The sequence below is a fragment of the Argopecten irradians genome, chromosome 3 (genome assembly GCF_041381155.1).
Source record: "Argopecten irradians isolate NY chromosome 3, Ai_NY, whole genome shotgun sequence".
In the NCBI taxonomy this organism is placed as follows: domain Eukaryota; kingdom Metazoa; phylum Mollusca; class Bivalvia; order Pectinida; family Pectinidae; genus Argopecten; species Argopecten irradians.
In genome coordinates this window covers 18,541,736-18,565,802 of record NC_091136.1, presented here as the reverse complement: position 1 = coordinate 18,565,802, position 24,067 = coordinate 18,541,736, and the positions used below count along the sequence as shown (strand labels likewise).

The 24,067-nt window shown below is 33.6% G+C and overlaps 1 protein-coding gene across 3 annotated transcripts in view; it reads right to left on the bottom strand.

The window, feature by feature from the left end:
• Window positions 1-12,117, bottom strand: part of LOC138317728 (leucine-rich repeat serine/threonine-protein kinase 2-like) — a 59,719-nt gene extending 47,602 nt beyond the window's left edge. For 2 of the 3 annotated variants that reach the window (XM_069259588.1, XM_069259590.1), the window contains exons 1-14: window positions 12,036-12,117; window positions 9,535-9,761; window positions 7,981-8,072; window positions 7,281-7,360; window positions 6,520-6,611; window positions 5,813-5,953; window positions 4,222-4,350; window positions 3,798-3,923; window positions 3,165-3,287; window positions 2,848-2,966; window positions 1,999-2,090; window positions 1,387-1,493; window positions 713-842; window positions 143-273 (exon numbers count right to left, since the gene is read on the bottom strand). In XM_069259588.1, coding sequence (XP_069115689.1) covers window positions 143-273; window positions 713-842; window positions 1,387-1,493; window positions 1,999-2,090; window positions 2,848-2,966; window positions 3,165-3,287; window positions 3,798-3,923; window positions 4,222-4,350; window positions 5,813-5,953; window positions 6,520-6,611; window positions 7,281-7,360; window positions 7,981-8,072; window positions 9,535-9,706 — 1,534 coding nt within the window. In that variant the 5' untranslated portion in view covers window positions 9,707-9,761; window positions 12,036-12,117. Of the gene's footprint in view, window positions 1-142; window positions 274-712; window positions 843-1,386; window positions 1,494-1,998; window positions 2,091-2,847; window positions 2,967-3,164; window positions 3,288-3,797; window positions 3,924-4,221; window positions 4,351-5,812; window positions 5,954-6,519; window positions 6,612-7,280; window positions 7,361-7,980; window positions 8,073-9,534; window positions 9,762-11,904 lie in introns of all 3 variants that reach the window. The other variant, XM_069259589.1, reaches the window with a different exon arrangement.
• Window positions 12,118-24,067: the final 11,950 nt, after the last annotated feature.

Genomic DNA, 24,067 nt, shown 5'->3' with positions numbered 1-24,067 from the left:
CATCTATCAAAACTATCATTACTATAATTCAATTTGAAACTTATATAAAAATGAATGTACTTCTGATTATTGACCTTTTTCAAACAATCTTAAAAACCATAGCTTTGTTTGCAAATAAATTTTTATGCAATCAGTTACAGACCTACATCTCCTAGACATGCAAACATACTGATGACCTCGATCTGTATCTCTGGGTTGCTAGGGAACTTGTTCATTGCCTTGGTGATAAGCTCCTGTATTCCGTCTCTAATGACAACTGACTTGTAGGCTTCACTGTGTAAAATGAACATGTTGTGCAACTGTTACATCAGAGCAAGAAATTAGAAAGCTATAAATTACGTTACACAGATTAGCATGATTGGGATTTAACGAACTGGAGGTAAAATGAGTTAAGATATTGAGGTCAAAGTTTTGTTCTACGACCTGTTAATGGTTATCAGAAGTTCAATTATTGGAACCACTGCGAGTGTTGATTAGCATCGGACTAATTCTATTTCTTGCTATTAACCTCTGGTAATGCTTTTAAAACCCACATTAGATAGGCCAGTAGCTTGTGGTAGATAGAAGGCTATAATGAGGGCTACATCGCAATCTCACGACCTTACAACCTTGCCCTTGCTATCTTGACCGGAATTTGTGAGGTCACAAGATTGCAAAGTCCCTAACTGGCCACAATAATTACCCATTGTAAATTAAAATCAAGAATACATACTGAAATATACAGAGGCCCCTTAATGCCTTACAGCCAGCCTCCACAGCCCTCGGACAACTCATGTGTATGGTAAGGCCATCCATAATAGCAATGTGGCAATTTCTCTCCATCAGCTGGGTACACAGTTTTTCTGTTTGTAAAAAAAATACATGAATGCAAGTTTCATCATTCTGACCAGAATTCCTAGAAAGTCATGTAAAAGTAATTACTGCAAAGAATTTTCTATCTTTCGTATTAACAGTGACCTATATTTTGTAAGCAACGCAAAAACCTTTTAATATTATAGAAGGGACCAATATTACATTACTTTCAGAGAATCTATAATAGTATGACCCATATCATTTAATAATTTTATATCCTAAAATTCACTTCATTGTTTAAAAAAATGTCAATTTTTCCGCTTTGGTTAAAGTATGTTTCTATTCTGCTGAATTGGCAAAAGTATTAATATTGAATGAATGGTGTACACGTATTAGCTGTTACTAGTAATATCTTGTTATCAGTATGCATGGGTATTGTGGAAGGCTATTGAGTAACAGTATATCTTATATTGTGTCTTATTGTGATATTGAAACTCTCCCCTATACTTCATAATTCAAATTATTTTAAATTAATTCAAATGTTAATAAACTTAAAACAAGTCAGCGTTTTTAAAATTTTCTTTTTCCTTGTACCGTTATCAGCGGCCAACCAATAGATGGCCACACATGCTGCAGCGAACACCTCATGTTTATCTCGGAACATCAAAATGGCACCAAGGCAGAGTGTGTGGATTGGCAATCTACAAATTAAATATAAGATATTTCAATTTTCATCGTTGCATAGCATTTACTCATTTTACTAAAATTTGTCTAACCCTGGGCCAAGATATTTTAAATTTTTAAATTAGAAAAAAATAATTAGTTCTGTAATTAAAATAACAGCAAAATATTATTAACTTACTATTAATAGATTTTCTTTCCTCTCTTGAATGAGACAGGTAGTTACGTATCTCAGTTTTAAACACCATCATGCAAATTTTGTTTTAATATGTAAAAAAATATATACTATTTTCAAGAATTTTCTTGATTAATGTTTTAAATTTCATTATTAATAATTAATCTTAGCTGGAGTTCAATCTTCAATTATAGTGATTTATGTTAAACATATCAGATGATAATTTTCCTATTATAGGAAAATATTACTTTTGGCTTATGTTATCATATTTTAGATTTTGAAGTCGCAATTGGTGGTATACATGTATCGAAAATTCAAAATCAAAATTCAAATAATTTTCCAGCCCTTACTGTGGTTGTCTGTCCACGAGGTCCTCTCCAATCCAGTGACACACTTCAGGTTTATACTCAATCAGCACTGTCATAGCTCGGCATCCACAAATCTGGAAATAGATATACATACTGCATTAATTCAAAATATTTCATTGGATTCAACTTAAAAAGGTGAAAGGTCAGATTAATTGAAGTACAATTATTATATTACCGGTGTAGAATTCCAATTGATAAAGGAAAGATATCATGCATCAATAAACGTGTTATAAAGATAAAAAGATTCCAGAAATTAAATTGAGAGAAATCTAAATATGAAAGAACCCAGCGAGTATTAGCTTGAGGTGTCAATCTAAACAAATTATCAAGACTTAGTATCAATTTTTTTTAAATCAAATATTGGCAGAGATTTATCAACCTGATTCTATTTGGACCTGTATATAATTGTATAGTGCATTATTTCTTATTATTTGATGGGAAAAAAGAAACATTTTCCCGAAGAAATCATTTTTGGAAAAATGTTGACTTGTTTTTCTACCAGAATCAATTATCAAAATAAAATTCAGTCAGAATCAGATTTTCAAAATTGATGACAAACATTACTAACCACAATGATTATTTTATTCATTGTCATGCAAATAAAGCTACAGTTAAGTCATGCTCTTTCACTTTCGTTTAAACATATTTTATTGAAACAAAAGGATTGGGCACAAGTTATTTCAACTTATATCAAGCCCTCTCCAAAAACTTCTGAAAGGTCAAAAGTGTCTTTCTCTACATTTTTACATCATGACACCAGATAGGATTTTCTATGAAGATGATATTGACTTGAATTACTTTTCCACAAATCAAAATGTGCTAATAGCTCACCTGTACATCAGTGTCATCCAGATGCTTGGACATGGCTATGTTGATGACATCACACAAATCGTACAAAGGACATGGATCCAAGAAATTCTGTATGTTGTTTTGGGAAAAATTGTACTTCACTGCAATGATTGAATGAAACTACCAGAGTTAATACATCAATTAATACCAAGCGGCCCAATTACAAAATACAGTGACTATATGGTTCAATACCAAAAATATTCTTTTACAAAATGTATCACTGGATATGAATTAGCGCTTCAATAACAGCGAGAAAAGCACTAAAATAAATGTTTACAATACTTAGCACATCTACTTACATAACACACTCAGAAGGGTCAGGCCATCTCGCTGAAGCTCTGAATGTGACCGGTGCTCGTACATCATAGGAACTAGTGAGTTCTTCAGGAAATTTTCTGTTGTCAGGAACTCTTTTACAGAATCTAAAAAGATATTGTTTGAAGTAAGTAAATCTCCAAATCAAGCTAAGAAACAAAGCTTTGTAAGAGGTGTTATAATTAACCCAGAATTTTTTGATAATATTTCAATTTTGAAGCCATTAAAGAGTCATTGAAGATGCTCCACCGCCGACACAGCATAAATGGTACCCATCATTTGAACAATAATTGATGTTTAATGGTGTATATATATATGTAATTAACTCAAAAAATAACATAAAATAATTGAGTTTGCTTTCGGTGCTTTCGCAATCAGTACTGTATTCTATATAGGACATAGTGACACAGAATTTTTTCAGGATGCAATTAATTATTTTTTTATATTTTTATCTTGAAGTAAAATAAGAAGTCCAGACTTTTCAATGGTGGTAATGGTGTAAAGCAAGTAACTTTTGTAACTGAAGAAAAATATTAAATCGTCTGGTTCTGTTTTTGCTAGAGAAAAATTAATTAGTATATGTACCATCCTTAATTCACAGTTAATTTGCTACTAACCTGACTGACATAAGTGACATAACAGACTAAAACATGTGGCTGCCACACCCCCGGAACTTCCCACAATGCACTGCTCCAACACCAAACTCTGGATGTTCTCCGCTACCAGGAAATCCATCAGTTGCTCTGTCAAAATATTAGTTCTTTTCATGGGTTCCATCCATTTTGTATTATAACTGATGCATTAACAATGTCTAAACCTGACCCTGTACATACCAAATACTTTTCCATACCAATTAAATTATTATTTGTTATTCACAAAATGATATAACTATCAATTAATTTTGATTTTCGAACTGCAATGACATTCTTATCCATAATTGTCTCTATATTACATATATAATATATCCAGTTTTACTCCAATCCTGTCAGTGTCTGAGATTTTATCTTGGCTTGAACTGAATCAGCTAATAGACTACCATACCATTTGTTGCTATGACATCTAGAAGAGCCAAAATGGCCTGCGTGACCTCCGGATTCAAAATGAGGGTCGATAGAAATTTCAAGGTAATTTCCCATTTCTCTTGTACAAAACTTTCTTGAAGATCTCCATCTGAAATGTCAGTTAAATAGATGGAGTAATTGGTTAATCTATATGTAGTTGAAATCCATGTTGTTGATATGATTTCTTTTTCATTTTAGAATATTTTTTTTAGAATTGTATTTATGTTTATCATAGTTCCATCAATATGAATGCAGCAAAATGTTAATCTCACAAAAGGCTTGTCAAAGAGAAAATGATAATCACAATATAACAGTAAAACCTTGATTTTAACATAACGATGATAGTCTTTAACAATTTTCAAAACGAAAAAAAACAAGAGCCCCATTGGGCCTGTATCGCTCACCTGTTTCAGGCTAAGAACACAAGCTACCAACTTGAAGGCTTTAGAATTGAACTTACCCTATTTATTTCTACAGAACTGATTGACTTTAAAGAATTTGCTATATTTTCTCTATAGGGTACCACCTCACTAGCCCCTGGTGGAATAGCCCCATCATTTATACAACATATAGGTTCCCCTTCACCCAAGGAAGCATCAGACTAAATTAGAACCAAATCCCTTCATTTCCATAGAAGAAAGATTTTCATTTTATTGCTCTATTTCCCCTATTGGGCCCTGCCCTCCAGGCTTATGGGTGACCAAACTCACCTTTAATAAAAAATTGGATCCCCTTCACCCAAGGAAGCTTCAGACCAAATCAGAACTAAATCACTTTATTCCCACAGAAGAAGGATTTAAAGAATTTGCTATATTTCCCCTATTGGGCCCCTGTCCCTCAGGCTTCTTGTGGTCCAGGGTTACTGTTTATATAAGATTGATTTCCCTTCACACAAGGAAGCTTCAGACCAAATTAGAACTAAATCCCTTCATTCCTACAGAAGAAGAAGGATTTTGTAGAATTTGATATATTGCCCCTATTGGGCCCCGTCCCTCAGACTCTCGGGGGTCCAGGGTCACCGTTTATACACTATTGGTTCCCCTTCCACCAAGGAAGCTTCAGACTAAATAAGAACTAAATCCCTTCATTCCTAAAGAAGATGAAGGATTTTAAAGATTTTGCTATATTTCCCTTATTGGGCCTGGCCCCTCAGGCCCTTGGGGTCCAGGGTTACCGTTTATATAATATTGGTTCCCCTTCACCAAAGAAAGCTTCAGACCAAATTTGGTAAAAATACATTCAACCATTTATGACGAGTAGGGATTTTTGTGAAAAGATGACGGACGCCGGACGCCGCACCATTACATAAGCTCACTGGCCCTTTGGGCCAGGTGAGCTAAAAATAAAATCATCCAATCGTCAGCATGTCACAAAAGACCAATTACACGCTGATTTTTTGCCGAAAGAGCTTGATCATGAAATCTCAAACACCATTGAGTGAGCTTAAAAGAACATGGCCAAAACATTGTCTTGAAATATACATAGTAAATATTTGTATCAAATTGTTAGTAGATTGAATGGATAGCTAATTGGATTGTGCTTTGTATACATGTATATAGTTGAACGCTCACCGTCCATCAGTAAATGTCTGAGAGCAGTAAACGCTGACACCAGGATTTGATGGTCGTCATGGAATGTGACCACAGACTTGTACAAAATGTCGGCCATTTCTGTAACCCCATCATCTACTATCAACTGATTCCTTAGCTCTTCTGTAAAAAATATCAAACAGATTTCAGAACCTGTGTGTCATAGTCAGGCTGCTTTGAAGATTTACTGATTACAGGATAAACAAGAATTTGTTATTTTCTATACATCTCATATCCTTAAACAAATAAGCATTAATTTCTTAATGTGAAAAGTATCAAATTGATTTTATTTTTCAAATACATTCACTAGAATTGTATTTGATGTATATGTAAAGTTTTAGCAAAACTATTAAAAATACAAAACAAAAAGCCCATGGAGCCTTTGTCGACACTCACATGCGTCACATTAACATTGAGATACTTTCTTATTACAATGTATATGAAATTACACTGTCTAGCAATTGTGCATATTCTCTCTGTAATCTGTACATTAACACAGCTTTAATTTAGAACTTTTAATTGATCATTTTTGCCCCTCCCCCTTTGGGGTGATATAACAATTGTATCCAAATTACTAGTGACAGGATAGTAAATGGAGATTCATTAATTATACTTAATAGCAGTGAGAAATACATATTTGTCCCAATTCGTCTTATTATGAGATACATGAGTCTAGAGAGTGATCTTACCTTCCTCCAGAATCTTTGCGAATATCCTTAAGACAGTTCCATGCAATTTGGGATCAGTAAAGGAGTTGGCATGTATTATCACAAAGAGATGTCTGAAAGTCAACATCGTTAGGAAATAATTAACATGATTATAGAAACAACAACCCACAACCCAGAAACAGCTGTACATTATCATAGAAATAATGAATAAACTAGATGTTTTCTGTTGAAAATATTTAGTTATGAAATTATAGTCTAGCTGTTATGGTCATCTAATTACACAAAACATTTTTTTTTTTAAGTTTAACATTTCAGATACCTTTATTGAACTAAAGGACTAGTGGCAGAATATCAGACATCTTAACCATTTGATTACTGTGTCTTAGACATCTGTAGTCAAAATGTCAGATGCCGTACGTACCATTACTCCTCATTAAAGCAGGTACTTACTGAAGACATGGATGAAATGTTAAGGCAAAATCATTAGAAAGAATATCATATATAGCTTTATATTATCAGATATATAAAGTCCATGATTAAAAGACTAGATATCTATATATTATCAGATATATATAGTCTGTGAATAAAAGACTAGATATCTATATATTATCAGATATATAAAGTCCGTGACTGAAAGTCTAGATATCTATATATTATCAGAGATATAAAGTCCGTGAATAAAAGTCTAGATATCTATATATTATCAGATATATATAGTCCATGAATAAAAGACTAGATATCTATATATTATCAGATATATGGTCTGTGACTAAAACACCTACCCTAATGTATCAGACTGACTAAATGTTTTACACAGTGCTGGTATTTTCTCCACAAGTTCTGCTAGTACTTCACAACCAAACTGAAAAAAAAATATATAAACAAAACGTTAAAAATATTCTACAAAATCCTTAAGTCCATAGTCTATAAATAATTTGACCACCATCCTGCTGATCTGTCATATTTGATGTGTTGTTGACAATTGTAACGTTAATTTATGTTGTGATAAAGAGATAACAGACGAAAAATCACTATACTATAGAATTCAGTTCAACAACCAGTTAAGTTTCCCTGCTGAATTTTTTTTTTCAATACCATATTCGACCCAAAAAGAGCACCTGTCCCTATAAGTGACCCGCCCTCTTTTTGAAGCCTCAGTTTTACTAACCTCAAATTAAAATTATGCAGACTATGAATATGAAAACCAATGGTTTATACATTTCATTTCTTTTACAAATTCATTTGCACATTTAGTGTGCCACTTTGAGCAATAACTTTTTCAGAAGGATAATTAAAATTACCCGGTACTATCTTATTAAAAAGATCACATACAGTTCATGTGTTTGTAAATGGTTTGAGTATCTCTTTTTATAAGCTAAGGGACATATAATAATAAGTAGATTAATTTTGCTTATGTGTCACTGTAACCTTATAAATGAAGTTCAAGGTGACTTATTGTGCGTGATATTATAGAATTTTTACCTTCTGTACGTCCTTGTGAAGGTCAAGGTGAGAAATCGCAGACATTATACACTCATGAACCTCTCTGTTTGCCAGCAAACGTTGGACTTCATCTGGAACAGGTCACTATATAGGTCACTATTTGTCCTGATAGTTAAAACTAGTCTCAATATAACTCAATATATGAGTCAATTTTGTGTAATTTTAATGAATTAAGTTCTCGATTTCTTCCTCAGCTTATAAAGCAAGATTTTTGTTTTAAGAACTTCATAGACTTGTGCTTCTACAGTTGTGTCAGAGTGAATTATAAATTTACTTCCAAATGAAATATATAAAAATACTCATTACAATATGACTGCTCCAAACCCATTTAACAAGGTAATTAATTTTGATTGGCCAAGACCAAACTTAAGACTGATCCATGATCTTGAAGCCTGGATAAAAAATAAGTACTATGATTGTGGTAATAAACCAATACAATTCATCACTAAAAGTCAAATTAGATACATAACATCAATACAACTGAAGAATAATATGCTGCTCATTACACATACAATGAAATTGTGTAGATTTTTCGAAATACAGTCAAAATGTTTTTAAGAGACCTTCCAAAGGAGATTGAAAAATAGGTCACATATGACAGTTGGTCTCTTAATTGAATCACCCCTTTTGAAACAATTAAATACATGTATCAATGTATATTGTGGGACATGTTTTGACAGTTTTGTTGTACTAAAAACAGTCAAAATACCACTTATATATCATAATTAGCTACAAAATTACAATGTATTTAAAAGCAAAAAAAAAATAAAAATAATTTTTGATGTTTTTTTTATTATTTTCTTTCATCATTTTATTCATTTATTTTATAGATAAAAGAAATGGAAAAAAAAAATAGTGTGAAAAAAAAATAATTTAAAAAAAATCCGGAAATCAGCTATTTCCGACTCCTCTGTTACTATCTCCCAAAATGGCTGCCATCATGCTTAGCTACACTGATACATTTTCAGTACCATATTTCTACATTCATGTCGTTCTTATGTGAGTAAATCATTGTTCATCATTGTTTTAGTTGGTTTTGGAAGTGATTATTCTTGATTTTTATCACAAACATCGTGAATAAATAGCACATTTTCCTTGCAATATCCAGCTTAGACATGCAGACGGCTTCGGCCATCGGTACCGAAGCCGAGAGACTTCATGCATGAATAAGTGCTAATTTATGTCAAAGTGAACACCTCGTGTATATAACCAAGCCATATGGATAGCTCTTTTGTCTGGCCTTAATGGGGCTGGGTTGGAAGCCCTACAGGATAGTTAACTGGCTTGGCTTTATATATGAATAGAAGACAAATGCATGTGTGATTTGGGTCGTTAAATACAGAAAATTGAGTGTCGTTAGATCCTAAAAGTATGGTCGCTTGTCGCATAAGACAGACGGTCGTTTAATACAGATAGATTATATAGTAATTTTCGCTGGGAGGAATAATTTAGGTCGTTTAAGACAGAAGGTCGCTGAATTCAGAAGGTCGCTAAGGCAATTTTGACTGTAGCTTGTTGTTATTGTTCACTCACTTTTCTTAGCCAGAGTCTGTAACTGCTGAAGTGAAGAGTGTACAAGGTCAGCATCGCATGACCTCTGAAGATTCAGTATAATTCCTTGGACGGATCTTTTATTTTGAGATTCCTTGAGTTCGCCTCCTTCAGTCGGAGACTCTGGAGGCCTCGTCACTTCTGTTACCACCATGGTCGTAACATCACGGAAACTTCACCAAAACATCTTACATCAGTATCTACAGCATCTGTATAGGTAATAAATAATACCTGTAAAACTAGATCTTTAAAGCTAATACTAAATTTTCATATCAGCTTCAAACTGCATGCATACATATGTTATCTAAAATATCAGATACCCTGATGAACGTACTAGTACCAAAAGATTAAATTGCATGTCAACAATATTTATGTAGGCCTATTAGTCAGAAATACTGTGTTGTAATGAATGAAAATAGTAACAATCCAGAGTAGAGATGGTTACCATAATCACTTTGTTACCCCAATGCTGGATATTCCACAATGTTGTGTAGAAGAACAGGCAAAATGCACATTCCTGTTGAGTGCCCCAACCAGAAATCAAACCCTGGTCTCCAGTGTGAAAAACTACAGCTCTACCGACTATAAGCCAAAGAAGCATGCTCCCTCAGCTGAGTGACAGAGACTGTAACAGTATTTAACACTATATACAAACTACACCAACCGGCTCCTTTCTTCAGTTATTTAAAAATAACAAGAAAATAAGAAAATGCATCATATTTATAGATTGGCTTATCGTCTGCATGAATTATTATAAGACCATGCAGTTCTTTCACCCATGAACTATTGATTTCAATTATTTTTGCTTGGTTGTAATTAAGATGTCAATTTCTGGACATAATGATATATAGGTGCGATGTAACACACCCTCCCCCCCCCCCCCCCCAGCTTATGGCATTTTTTTAACAACTTTGTGTGTTTTTCTTTGTCGCAGAATGTTGCATTTGGGCAAATTATTGACTACTGTAATGGGTAACTGTGACACAAAGGTAGGACTGTTTCCAATACATACACGTATACGTGGTGAATGTTTCTCAACCTGTTGTGGACAGACCATGCAACTTAATTATTGGATTATTTTTTTTATTTATGATAACATAATTTAATCTGTATTTGATGGATGTCACAAACTTTGCAATCGTAATGGCCGCCATTTTGGGTAATTGTAATAGATGATCCGGATTTTATAGAATTTCCGGATTTCCTAATAACCACGTTTTTAAAAATGGAAAAAGTATTATTTTTTTAGAATTTCTGAGTGAATTTATTTTAAAAAAAAAATTAATAATAAAAATTTATCAGTAATTTAAATAAATGAAATTAAAAAGAAATTTACTTTTTTTCTCTCTCAGATTAAATTACATTTTGAATACTACTGTAACGATTCTGGTTTTTTTTTAAATTTAATGCTTGTAAATTTAAGAACTTTATCTAAGTTAATTATCCGTTATTGTCAGAGATTATTAAAAAGCCCAGTCTAATATTTCGAACAATAAAACTGCTCCAGAACTGGGTGTATATAGGGACAAGGACGTATATGAGAAGGATAAGTCACAGTGGGTTTTGAGGGAGTACAACGTAGGAGCTTTTGTGTTTGTGCACTGACCGTGACGTTGGGCGACGACCGTTTTCCTTTGATATCTGCTGCGGCGCAGCCTTTGATGTAGCTTGCGGGTGCGAGGGTTACCGTCTTACTTTCTAAAGCGGGGCCGTCATTTCATGAGCTGTCGTACTTTTTAACGAAAATTTAAGACATATTCTTCTAAATCTTCCGTCCTTAAAGCAAGTGATAAACGTTGTAAAATTTAATAAACTTTACATTGGTGTTTCGTTTGACTTGATAAGACGAGTATTTGTTGAGAAAAACGGTTTTTATTCCCGGTTCATAGGCGTCTCGCGTGGTGTTTTAGTGTAAAGAGACAGTCACGAATCCTTCTCACTTATAAATCCTTGATAGGGATGTGACTACTTTTGCAAAACCACACATTCTTTTATTTCAGTAAAATTCAATATGAATGCAGAATTTCATCATAAAAAAGCAGATATTTAATTTATTCATATATGTCGCGCGTATACCCCCCCCTTTGAGACCAAAATCCCTCAAAATGGTTATCAATCTCCCTTTCCACCCCTAGAAAAATATGGCATGTATGCATAAAGTTGTAAGATAACAACTATATTCAAGTCAAGTACCAATATTATTATAGTATAACCGTGTCCATATTAGCATCGTTATGTAGGACTAGCTTATCAGCCAATATATTTGGAGCGAAACAACCTAGCTGCATTTTGCAATTTTGTAAGCCATGATTGTAAAATGTAAATCAACTGGGCCATCGTAATATCACTTACAAAGGTATTTATGAATTTTGTCATGCAAACTTTGATGATAAATGTGAATCCAAAAGGCAGAAGCAATATGATAAAACTTGGATCGTCTCGAAATTGTTCACCGATAAAATCCTCCGATTGTTTTACTTTACCTGGTGTTTGTAAACAGAGTACATCAGCTGACCCGAAACACGTGACAAATGCTACTTCCGGTTCTCGCGGAGTCTTAATAAAAAGAAGCGAAGCGCAAATCTTCATTATCTGTACAGGTGCCTTGAAAACTAAAATATTTTGGCTAGAATAAAAGTTTGTCAAATCAATTGCACATCATTTTTTTTTTTTTTGTAATTGTTTTATTTTTTCCAACAGCAGTAATATATACAGACAAAAACAGTTTAATTAATTATTTTTAAATTATATAGCTTATCATAATGATATTCCTTCTAATTATGCACATTATTTCTTATCATCATTATCATTCTCACCAGATTTTCATTCACATTTAAAGGTTCATCCTCATCAGTCACAATTGATCCTCATCAACACACTCAAAATTATCATTCTCATATTAGTCATAGCCATTCATCCTCACTTTCACCAATCAAATCCTTTCATCATTTACATTTACTCATAATTTTTACAGTAATTCATCAATTTCCTCACTCATCCTCATCATCATGGCCACCCATCATCAATGCTGTAATCATTCATCATCATCCTCATCATTTTTATTATCCTCTCATCATCATTATCATTCATCATCCTTATCATTCATAATCCTAATCATTCATATCATCATTATCATTCATCAGCATCATCATATATAACTCATCCTTATTTTCATAATCACTCATCATTATCATAAGTCCTTTCAAATCTTCCTTAGTAATATTAATGATCCTAATTAATTAACTAAACATAATTGAGCTGTTGGTATAAATAAAGGCATCACACAACATTCATACCACTTGCACCACATACACGCACCTACTCGCACATACATGTATTCTATTTTTCTCACAAACGAGAAAAGTCCTCACTTACATACTCATCTTTACACACATACATACACATTAGAAGAAGCAAGAAAAGGAAAAGAGAAATAAAGACTAGTAGTAAACAATATATTGGGAAAGAAAGGAAGAGAACAGAGATAAAGGGGAAAGAGACTGGGCTAGAGACAAAAAACAAAAACAAAAAAAAACCTTTGATATTTTTCCATTAATATGGCATTTATGCTCGGTGAACATGAGCTTCGCTTGGAATTGTTAAGACGTATGTGTTAGAATTTTAAGAATACTTAGATAAAATAGAATAAAAAGATCAATAATAATCAAGCTTATGACTATGCCTGCCCTTATATATTACAGTTATGTAATAATATGTACCGGTATAAGTATATATTCATACAAAAAAAAAAAAAAAAAAATAAATAAATACAGGAAATCAATGTGCTTATAATTTCACGAGTTTTTCCCATTTCCTCCATTCATTTTTACATTTCTGATGTGCAGTTTCACCATTGCTGCGAGCAATATGTATTTGAGTAGTATAATGCTCATGAATTAAATTAATAAGTGCATGTGGATTTAAAGCTTTATGTAGACATCTTGTTTTATATATGTAAAATTTTACTATGATTAAAATTTCATTATCTAGTCTATTTGTTGGAGAAGGTCTATCATTCAGACACATACCAAAAAGAAAACTTGGCTTATTATATTGAAATGGGATATACAAAGCATCTAAAAGTGTCTCTATAATTTGCAAAAATCTCTGAGTCTCCCTGCATTCCCATAAAATATGAACAATATTCTCATTTTCAAGATTACAGAGATTACATATTGGATTATTAACTAATCCTACTTTATATAAAAAAGAGTTTGTTGTTAAAATATTTTGAACTACCCTGTATTGAAACCATTGTAGCTTTGTGTTGTTAGTAACCTTGAAAGGATTGTTATATATTTTGTCCCAATTTAATTCAATTTCATCAAATATATACTCCCATTTTCTTCTACCACAGGTGAAATAAAATCACCATTCATGGCCATAATCTTATAAAAATATTTTGTCCCTTTTAGGCTATTTATAAAACACAGTAAATTATTAGGAATAATTGGATAAAATACTTCGTGATTTTCAAAATTTAGCCTACTTAGAAATGTTTTAACAGATGAAATAAGACCTTGAAATTGAAGAAAATTTGTATTGATGTTATATCTTTCTGTAAATTCTTGAAAAGTATAGAAGGAGCATGTTACATAATCTTTTATCAAATCATTGATTATTGTCACTCCTTTATCATACCAGGACTTATAAAACACTACTTCTCTTCCAACAATAATAGATTTATTATACCAGATTGGCCTTGTCAACACACCCGTTAGATTGTCCACATTTCCCTTACTTCCATTTATATCATTAAAATTTTCCCATGCTTTGAAAACATCTTTCCAGAATTTATTATTACATTTCTTTCGACATTTCTCAATATATACATTACCACATGTTGACAGCATTTTAAAATCTGTGTGCGAGTTAAAAATAATTTGCCACTTGCATGTTTTTTTCAGTAAGCGGCTTATCCAACCAAGTTTCAAAGAATCAACAAACAATTTTATATTCATCATTTTCAATCCGCCTTTGCTATAATCTTGTGTTATGATATCCCTCTTTATTTTGTCTACTTTGCTGTTCCATAAAAAGTTAAAAAGAATTGAGTTGAGCTCTTGAAAAAAAGTTTCACTAGGGTTTGGTAAAGAGGTAAATAAATGGTTAAATTGAGGTATAAACAAAGACTTAATTAGGGTTATTCTTCCAATAGGTGTAAGTATTCTTCTATTCCATGTCTTTATTAATGCCTTTAATTTTATCAGTTTCTTATCAAAATTTAATTTGGGAAACTCATGTAGATTTACACTGAACTCAATTCCTAACAAGTTAAATTTAGTTTTTCCCCACTGTAAATTTAGTTCCGGTAGAAAGGCCTCATTACTGTAAGTCTTGCTCCCAATCCAAATGACCTGTGTTTTATCAACATTTAGTTTTAAACCAGAGATTCTTGCAAAAGTTTTTAATTCATTAATAGATTCTTGAAGCGATAATTCTGCACCATTTAGTATAAGCGTAGTGTCATCAGCATACTGAGAAATTAGGATAGGCAAATTACCTACTTCAATTCCTTTAATATTTTTATTGTTTCTTAATCTGATACCTAGCACTTCAACACATAAGATGAAAATATAATGGGGCGATTGGGTCCCCTTGACGGCAGCCCCTTTTAATTTGAAGAAACGGTGACAGGTTACCCCCCTGATTTACAGTTGCCGTAATGTTAGTATTAAACAACTTTATCCATTTTTGAATATCTGGACCAAAATTGAAATATCTAAGGACTTCATCTATAAATTTCCAAGACACAGAATCAAAGGCTTTTTCAAAATCTAACATAAGTAACATACCTGGAATATATTTTTCATCAGCAAATTGCATTATATCATACACTAATCTTGTATTTTTCACCAATGTAACGACCCGAAAGAAATCCTGTTTGATCCTCACAAATTAACTTATCTAACACGTTTTTAATTCTATTTGCAATACATCCTGAAGCTATTTTATATACTATGTTTAAAAGAGTGATAGGTCTCCAATTTTTTAAAAACTGCCTAGGCTTATCTCCCTTGGGAATACAGACGATAACCCCTTGTCTTTGTGTTATAGACAATTTATCATTTATATAACCATAATTAATAGACCTGACAATAAATACTCCTAGTTGCTTCCAAAAACATTTAAAAAATTCGGCTGTGTAACCATCTGTACCAGGACTTTTATTATTTTTCATTTTTTTTAGGGTTTTAGCTGCCTCTTCTAAAGTGATGATCCCCTCTAAATCTAAAGACTCAGAATCATTTAATTTTTTGACATCATATATATCTAAATACTCTGTTAGATTAAAATCATCTATGTCATAATTATCGTCATAGAGTTTTCCATAGTAAGAATGAACCTCTTTCAGAATAGAATTTTGATCTGTTAGAATAGCACTATTATCTTTTTCAATTCGAGGTATTATCTTTGAAACAAAGTTCCTATTTTCTAGACTTAAAAAATATTTTGTTGGTTTCTCACCTTCTTCTTGCCATCTTGCTCTAGATCGAATGACACTTCCTTTAATTTTATTTACTCGTAATATTTCTAACTGCTTTTTTTTATCCTCTAATACTTCCACATTTACATGCTCTTGTTCTTCTAGGTTTTGAATAATTTTCTTAATATTATCTTCATTCAAATTTAGCTGTTTCTTTTTAAAAGATGAGTAAGAGATACTTTTACCCCTTATTTCCATTAGCAGAGTTTCAAGGAAAAGTTGGTCATTAATAACAAATTGAATATCTGTATCAGCAACATTACTAATGTTGTTCCGATCATAGACTGGTAAACAGTACTGACTTTTGGTATCAACAATAATATTCTTAACAATTTTGAGATATTCTTCATCATATAATAGTGAGGAATTGAATTTCCAGAGCCCCTTGCCTCGTTTAAATTCATTGAACTTTAAATTAATCATGGGAAAAGAATGATCAGATCTATAACCCGCTTCTATAGTTGCATTGGCCACACTTGGTAACAAGTTTTCAGATAAAAGGTAAAAGTCCAATCTAGCTTGTTTCAATTGCACATCATATATTTTCCCACACACCGGAAGAAAATGAAATGACGTTCTATAATTAAATTTAAATAACTTCATTTATATTTTTTGAGTTTGTGGATACACAAAATATAGTATTGAACCAGAAATTCCTAACTTAACTTAAACAATCATAACTTTGGAGCATTACTTAAGTTGTAACAAATAATAGTATAAATGTATTTAAATTCCAAAGTTCAAGAAAATATAGGTTATCTTCCACACTCCAATTTACATCAAGTGAGCCAACATTAAAAAAAAAAAAAAAAAAAAAAAACATATTTTGATATCTTCATTCAGTCAATGGATAGTACATCACTGGTGTATTTACACTATATTAAATATATTACTTCATATGCATTTTGATGATTTTATTCAAATAGTTATGTTCTGTTTATTTTTCTATCAATTTTGCACAACACATACAAGAAAATACCTACCATTTTATATGATTTATATATGATGTTCCGAAAACATGTCCCGACTTTAATGCTTAAGGTCTAGATATAAATTATAGACAATCCAAACATGCATGGACGTCCGTATATAGTTGATTGGTGTGCATCTATGTAAACCAGTTTAAAACACAAATTATTTTGCGGCCGCCTCTTTATTTATCTGGCGGCCGCCAAATAAAACATTTTCGTTATCCTGAAAAATGTTTTCCGATACATGTAAGCCTAATACGTATACGCTTCCATATAGTTATAACTTCTTCATGAAAAATCGTAGTTGCACAAATTTACATTTAGGATTTCATAATATGAACATCAATTACATCACTAGAAAACAAGAAAACAGATAGTTATTTGGCGGCAATTATGTGGCGGCCACCAAATAAAACATTTTCGTTCTCATGAAATTTGTTTTTCTATGTGAACCTAATACGCTTCCGTATATAACAGTTTGAATTATAATGTCGGGACATGTTTTCTGAAACACCCTGTAATTTCCATAATCATATATTTTTGTCCGTTGTTTTTGTGACACAGTGTTTATTCACACATGTAAACACTTATGCCGCCATTTCCCTCTTAATCTGACATTTTGGTTTCATAAATGATTTCTTGAAAGCAAAGGAAACTCATTTGTTTAAAAATTGTTAAAACGGTAAACATTTCCATTATCAAAACTTCGAAAAATAATTCTAAAGTTTATGTATCTAAATAAAATCAAGAGATCCCAGAGGGATATATTGGCGCCCACCAAAGAATGTTCACTGTCTGACAATGGAAAGAGATAGGGATCTTTTTCTGCTTTGCAAATTTTAACTACAAACTACACTTCAGTACATTTTCAGCGAATTTCAGAGATTTTGAGAAATAGCGGTAACAAACTTCAATTATCAAAATCCAAGATGGCAGCCTGTTGGCCATCTTGTTGACTGAACCGTCATAAAATACGAAATGAACAACTAGGGCCCATATTGAGTCTGCATATGAAATTTGAGAAATATATCCCTTTAATTAATTTCATTCTTAGAAATAACGGTAGCAATCTTCAAGTATTAAAATACAAGATGGCTGCCTATCGGTCATCTTGTTAACCGATCGTTCCCAAAATGCAACATCCACAGCTAATGTCCTAAGGGAACCACTTATCTGATGATGGTGGTCTAAAAACTCTGAAAATACATGATTAAAAATACAGATCATTTATTAGAACTACGTTTGATAGAAGGATCGGACAACATCCCATGAGGGGTCACGTTCTGATAACCTTCCGAAATGGCCAAATTGCTGCTGCCAGGAATCTTGACTGGGGACGAAATAGTTTCAAAAAGCTGTCAAAATTATTTTCGTGGATATAGTCATCTCGCCCAACGGATAGTATAATAAATAATTATCGCTCTCACTGGAATTATAGTAGAACCGTGAGGAGGAACCCCCAACATGAAAACGATTAAGGACCTAAATCAGATCCCTGTGGTTTCCGTTGAACACATGAAAATAATCGTAAGAAGAAACAATAAATTAGCAGGCACACAACAAATCCTTGTGGCACACCTTAAATTTATATACTGAATGAGTATTGCTATAATAATGCGGACATACGATATATCCTTGTGCGAACCCTGATTTGCATGTTCAATTCAAGCTGTACAAAATAGGAAAGCAAAATTTTACCGTTTCCAAAATAGTGCATGTCATTACAATAAAGTCACAGATACAGGAAGGCTCTGGGTTATGTCCCCTAGAGAGACACACCATAGTCTGTAAAAGTGATAGTTTCTGTTCCTGCTTACCACTCAGCGTAAAGGGAGTGGGACGACTGGTTCGCCCGTTGTCAGTACAATGTGACCGGGTGAGGTGTGTTGCTTGCTGTCTTCTGCGGCACGCCTCAACACTATAAAAAGGGTAATTATAAGCGTTCCATTACACACGAAGACACAACACTGATACACCGCAGTCTCCCAAAACACACGCCCGTACCTCCTACACGCAACACCGCTTGGGAGACTGTCCTTACATGGCTTTTAATATGACAATAATTTAAAAAAAAAGCCAAAAATGTTGTCATGGATGGCGGCTCTGCAAGTACGGCAAGCACGCATGCTCCTTTGCATTTTAGTAAAAGGATTTCTAAATTTCTTTATCTCCTTCGACAGTGATACAACCTTATTTTTTAATTAACGATCAGGGTCGTGTAAGGACGGCCTCCCATATATGCAGTGAGTAGCGTGCATGAAGTGTGTGGTGTGTGCGTTGGGAGACTGCGGTATATTCGGTATATTCGTGTTGCATATTCATATTTTGCCCCTTTGCGACACATGCAACCTAAGTCAACTTAATTGTGCAATAATAACGAAACGTATCCTATATCATAGATTTGTCTCAGGCGCCCATTTCCTTGGTGCTGATCATTTAAAAAACGCAATATTTTTCGACCAAGATCTTTCTTAACAGAGGCAAATGCACATCATTAGGACATGAATCGAGGAAATCAAACAATACATGTGTCATTTAACACACAGTATTTAAATTCACTGGCCACTTCTATAACATAAACTAACCAAGGCAAAGTGAGGTCTATAGGAGTATAACTGATACTCAAAACACGATCATTTTGACGTCACTAATGACGTCAAACAATACATGTGTCATTTAACACACAGTATTTAAATTCACTGGCCACTTCTATAACATAAACTAACCAAGTCAAAGTGAAGTCTATAGGAGTATAACTGATACTCAAAACAGGATCATTTTGACGTCACTAATATAATGCTGATATGGTATCGTCAACTGATCACCGTCAAAATGGCTGTTCCATCTCGTGGATTAAATTGTCGTTGATAAACGGTTTCCTGGTCTAACTTTACAATGCAATTGCAGAAACCCCCAATACGAGTTTATAATGTAAAAATAAGTATTTAACTACATGTATCTTTCTATGGAATCTATGGTTTGTATATATGCCAGAGCTTTGCATACAATTGTTTCATAATGCGCTAACATTATGAAGTTTGTATGCAAAGCTCTGGCATCTATATAGACCATATATTCCATAGGAAGACAGTTTGATGCTTAATTATTGACACATTTTTAAGTTTCATATACATTATATCCAATAGACGGAATTTTATTGGAAATAATGATTTTACGTTGGAACCATTTCGAAAAGGTGAGAATATCGCTCATTTTGTCTTATAGGAATTTTATCTCTTATTTTATTAAAATAACATTTCTTATTACCATATTTCCACATACGGCAATTTAAAACACGTGCTGGTTGACTTCAAAATAAAAAATAAAATAAAAATATGTGTGTGGCAACACATGAAAACTGCTGGGTTATAGCTGAGAGGTAGAACGTATAAAATTGTTCACATCAATCAATGTGAGGTTCGTGACTTTTATATCTTTTTGCAAATCCATTTATGTTATCACTGTAACCTCACGTGACTTGTAGGCCAACTTCCGTGTCGACATTTTGATAAGTAAAATCCACAGCTCAATAATAGTTTAGCTCAATCTTGTCAAATACAATGTATTGTTAAAGTCTTTCATGTATGGATATGAAAGCTCTCCCTTTTTACATCATAATAGGAAACGTAACTTTTTGTCATCTCTCGAATTTCTCCTCCCGTATATACAGACAATCTGCATTTTCAATAAGTCCATGAATCCAGACCAAAATTCTTTATCGGCAAAAAATAAGTCCTTTGTTATGCTTGTTGTACATGGATACACGAAGTAATCTTTCGCTTCACCAAAAACTGACTTTAGACATAGTTTTAAGTCCTGGGGATTTCTAAACCTAATGCTTAATGCTAATACATAATCGATTTTGTTTTCCGTAGTGCGGGTATTTTATATGATTCAACAAAATAGTTCGGTTGGGACGTAGATAACTATTCACACAAGTGGTTTTCACTACCTCAGAGAGAAGAGGTATTAATTCCTTAGTTTATGGCTAGCACAAAACCCGGTAATTCTTGAAAATGTCAAAAAATCGTGATTCTGATTTGTTTTAGCTTTATATTGATTTTTAAGGATGTATTCTACCGAGAGGCCAAACATTACTTGTAAATACAGTTTATTTTCTCATGACTTTTTGAAAGAGGGGATATTGACAAAACAATGCAATGAAAATTATGTTGGTGTGCTTTGTTTTTCTCTCTTTCTTTTAGCTTCTTGAAATTATTTATGCTTTTTCACATAAAATTTCATTGAAGAATTCAATTATAAACAATGATTATTAAAATAAACAAAACACAAGTATAAAGTTATTTTTTCTTCTTCAAATTGATTCATGACTATGTCATCGACAAAGTTTTTAACAAAAAAATAATTGTAAATGAAAATGCATCTGTTGCCATTTGCTTCTTATTTTCATTCAGGTATACTTAAATTTACCCAAATTGTTGTAAACACATAGTCTCTTATCTTTCATATGGTAAAAGGGACACAAATTAAAAAAAATATTAAAAAAAATAATAGGTTAGACTTTTTTCGTTTTGCCCTGCAGGTAGGGCGTTAGAATTGTACCTACTGCCCCTATTGCTAGCTGCAATATTGTAGCTCAAAAGACTTTTAGATAGAATATAAATATACGTACCCGGCCTGCTATACCTTTCAGCCGGGTACGAATTAGTCCCTATGTGTCGTAGTGGAGCACTGCCTCCGAAAATCACTCGGGCACAGTTTTCTATACTTTTTTGTAGGTTTCCAATTATTTTATGCGTATACATGCATTTACATATCATTTTTGTCCAAAACAAACATAACTAGCATTCTTAATATCTATCGTACTTTTCACAAGACGTCAGATTTACAATTTGTGGACTTGCCCTATAAATTCCCTTCAGAAAGCCCTTCATATATATTATGTGAAAAAATGCCTCGATGAGAATTTGATATTTTATATGGTTCAGTTTTATTGCCTAGTAGGTAAGCAATATCAAATAAAGTACGATAAAATGCAAACAAACGTTTTATAATGGTTTGCGTAATCATAATTTTGCTCCATTAGCAGTAATAGGCACCAATTGTAGCTCTAAAGACGACACCATATTCTGTCTAAAAGTCTTTTGAGCTACAATATTGCAGCTAATACAACTTTAGGACTGAAGCATGCCGGCGAAGACACCAAGCAACAAACCCACCCGGTCACATTATACTGACAACGGGCGAACCAGTCGTCCCAGTATGCTGAGCGCTAAGCAGGAGCAGAAACTATCACTTTTATAGACTTTGGTGTGTCTCGGCCAGGGGACAGAACCCAGAGCCTTCCTCACAGGGGCGAACGCTCAACTCAAGGCCAAAAGTGAGGCGGTGCCAAGGGAGGCATTAGGAAAGATAAAGTCAGTTAGGAAGAAGAAAAAAGATAAGATCCTAAATTTAGTCGCCTTTTACGATCATGCAATAGGGGCAGCAGGTACAGTCCTAACGCCCTACCTGCAGGGCAGGCATACATGAGAGGCCGTCCTTACATGACCATATCTGTTAAAAGGACGTTAATTAATCAAACAAACAAACAAACAACCTCATTGTGGGATAGGCCTAATTGCCAAATCTATTGATTTAGATCATCCGTGCAAGTGTCCAAATGACTGCATTGAGGAAGACTACTTGCTAGTTTGTGAATTGAATCAATCACCATGCAGCGACCACTCCCACCAGGTTGTTCAATCGCTAGATAATCTGAAAACCGTTGTTCAATCCCTTAGCGTTCAGAACAAAGATACGATCGGTTCGTTCATAGTCATACCATTAGTTTGTTTGTTTAATTAACGTCCTCTATTAACAGCCAGGGTCGTGTAAGGACGGCCTCCCATGTATACGATGTGTAGCGTGTATGTAGTGCGATGTGCGTGTTTTAGGAGACTGCGGTATGTTTGTCTTGTGTCTTCTTGTATAATGGAACTGCTGTCCTTTTTATAGTGCTATATCCTATTACTGAAGCCTGCCGCCGAAGACACCTAGCAACACACCCCACCTAATAACATTTTACTGATCCTAACGCCCTACCTGCAGGGTCATTAATATCATGAGAGTTTAGGAAGAAGAATGTCAGTTATGACGAATATAAAAGATAAGATCTCCCAACACACACTTCATGCACGCTACTCACTGCATATATGGGAGGCTGTCCTTACACGACCCAGATCGTCAATCAAAAAATAAGGTTGTATCACTGTCGAAGGAGATAAAGAAATTTAGAAATCCTTTTACTAAAGCATGTCGCAGAAGCTGCAAGCAACACGCCTTACCCGGTCACATTATAGTGACAACGTGCGAACCAGTCGTCCCACCTTTATGCTAAGCAGAAACTACTATTTCTATGTATGGACTATGATGTGTCACTGCCAGGGGTCAGAACCCAGAGCCTACCTCACTGGGGCGAGTGCTCAACAGAAGGCCATAAGTATGGCGCTGTCAAAGGAGACGTTAGGAAGAAGAAAGTTTTTTTAGGAAGAATAGAAAAGATAAAATCCTACATTTCGTCGCCTTTTACGATCAAGCATCCAGCAGTGCCGAATAGATGGCATAGGCATTACCAAAAATGATAAAATGTATTTAAGAAATATGAAAACGTTATTTTGAAAAAAAAATCCTCGTCAAAGAACTTTATTTGGAAAAGTAGCTGTTGACGCAGTTAAAGTATATTTCATATCATATTGAGATATGGGTATTTTTTTTTAAGTTTGGTTTGTTTATTTTTACGTCCTATTAACAGCCAGGGTCATGTAAGGACGTGCCAGGTTTGTTGGTGGATGAAAGCCGGAGTACCCGGAGAAAAACCACCGGACAACGGTTAGTACCCGGCAACTGCCGCACATGGGATTCGAACCCGCTTCCCAGAGGTGGAGGGCTTGTGGTAATATGTCGGGACATCTTAACCACTCGGCCACCGCGGCCCATTTTTTTTAAAGAAATACCACATCAATAACCAAAAAATCAATGAAACCTCTGTTGCTAGATATTGTCTGAACAGGGAAGTAACGCGATTGGTTGCATGACTTATCCCATTATTGAGTTA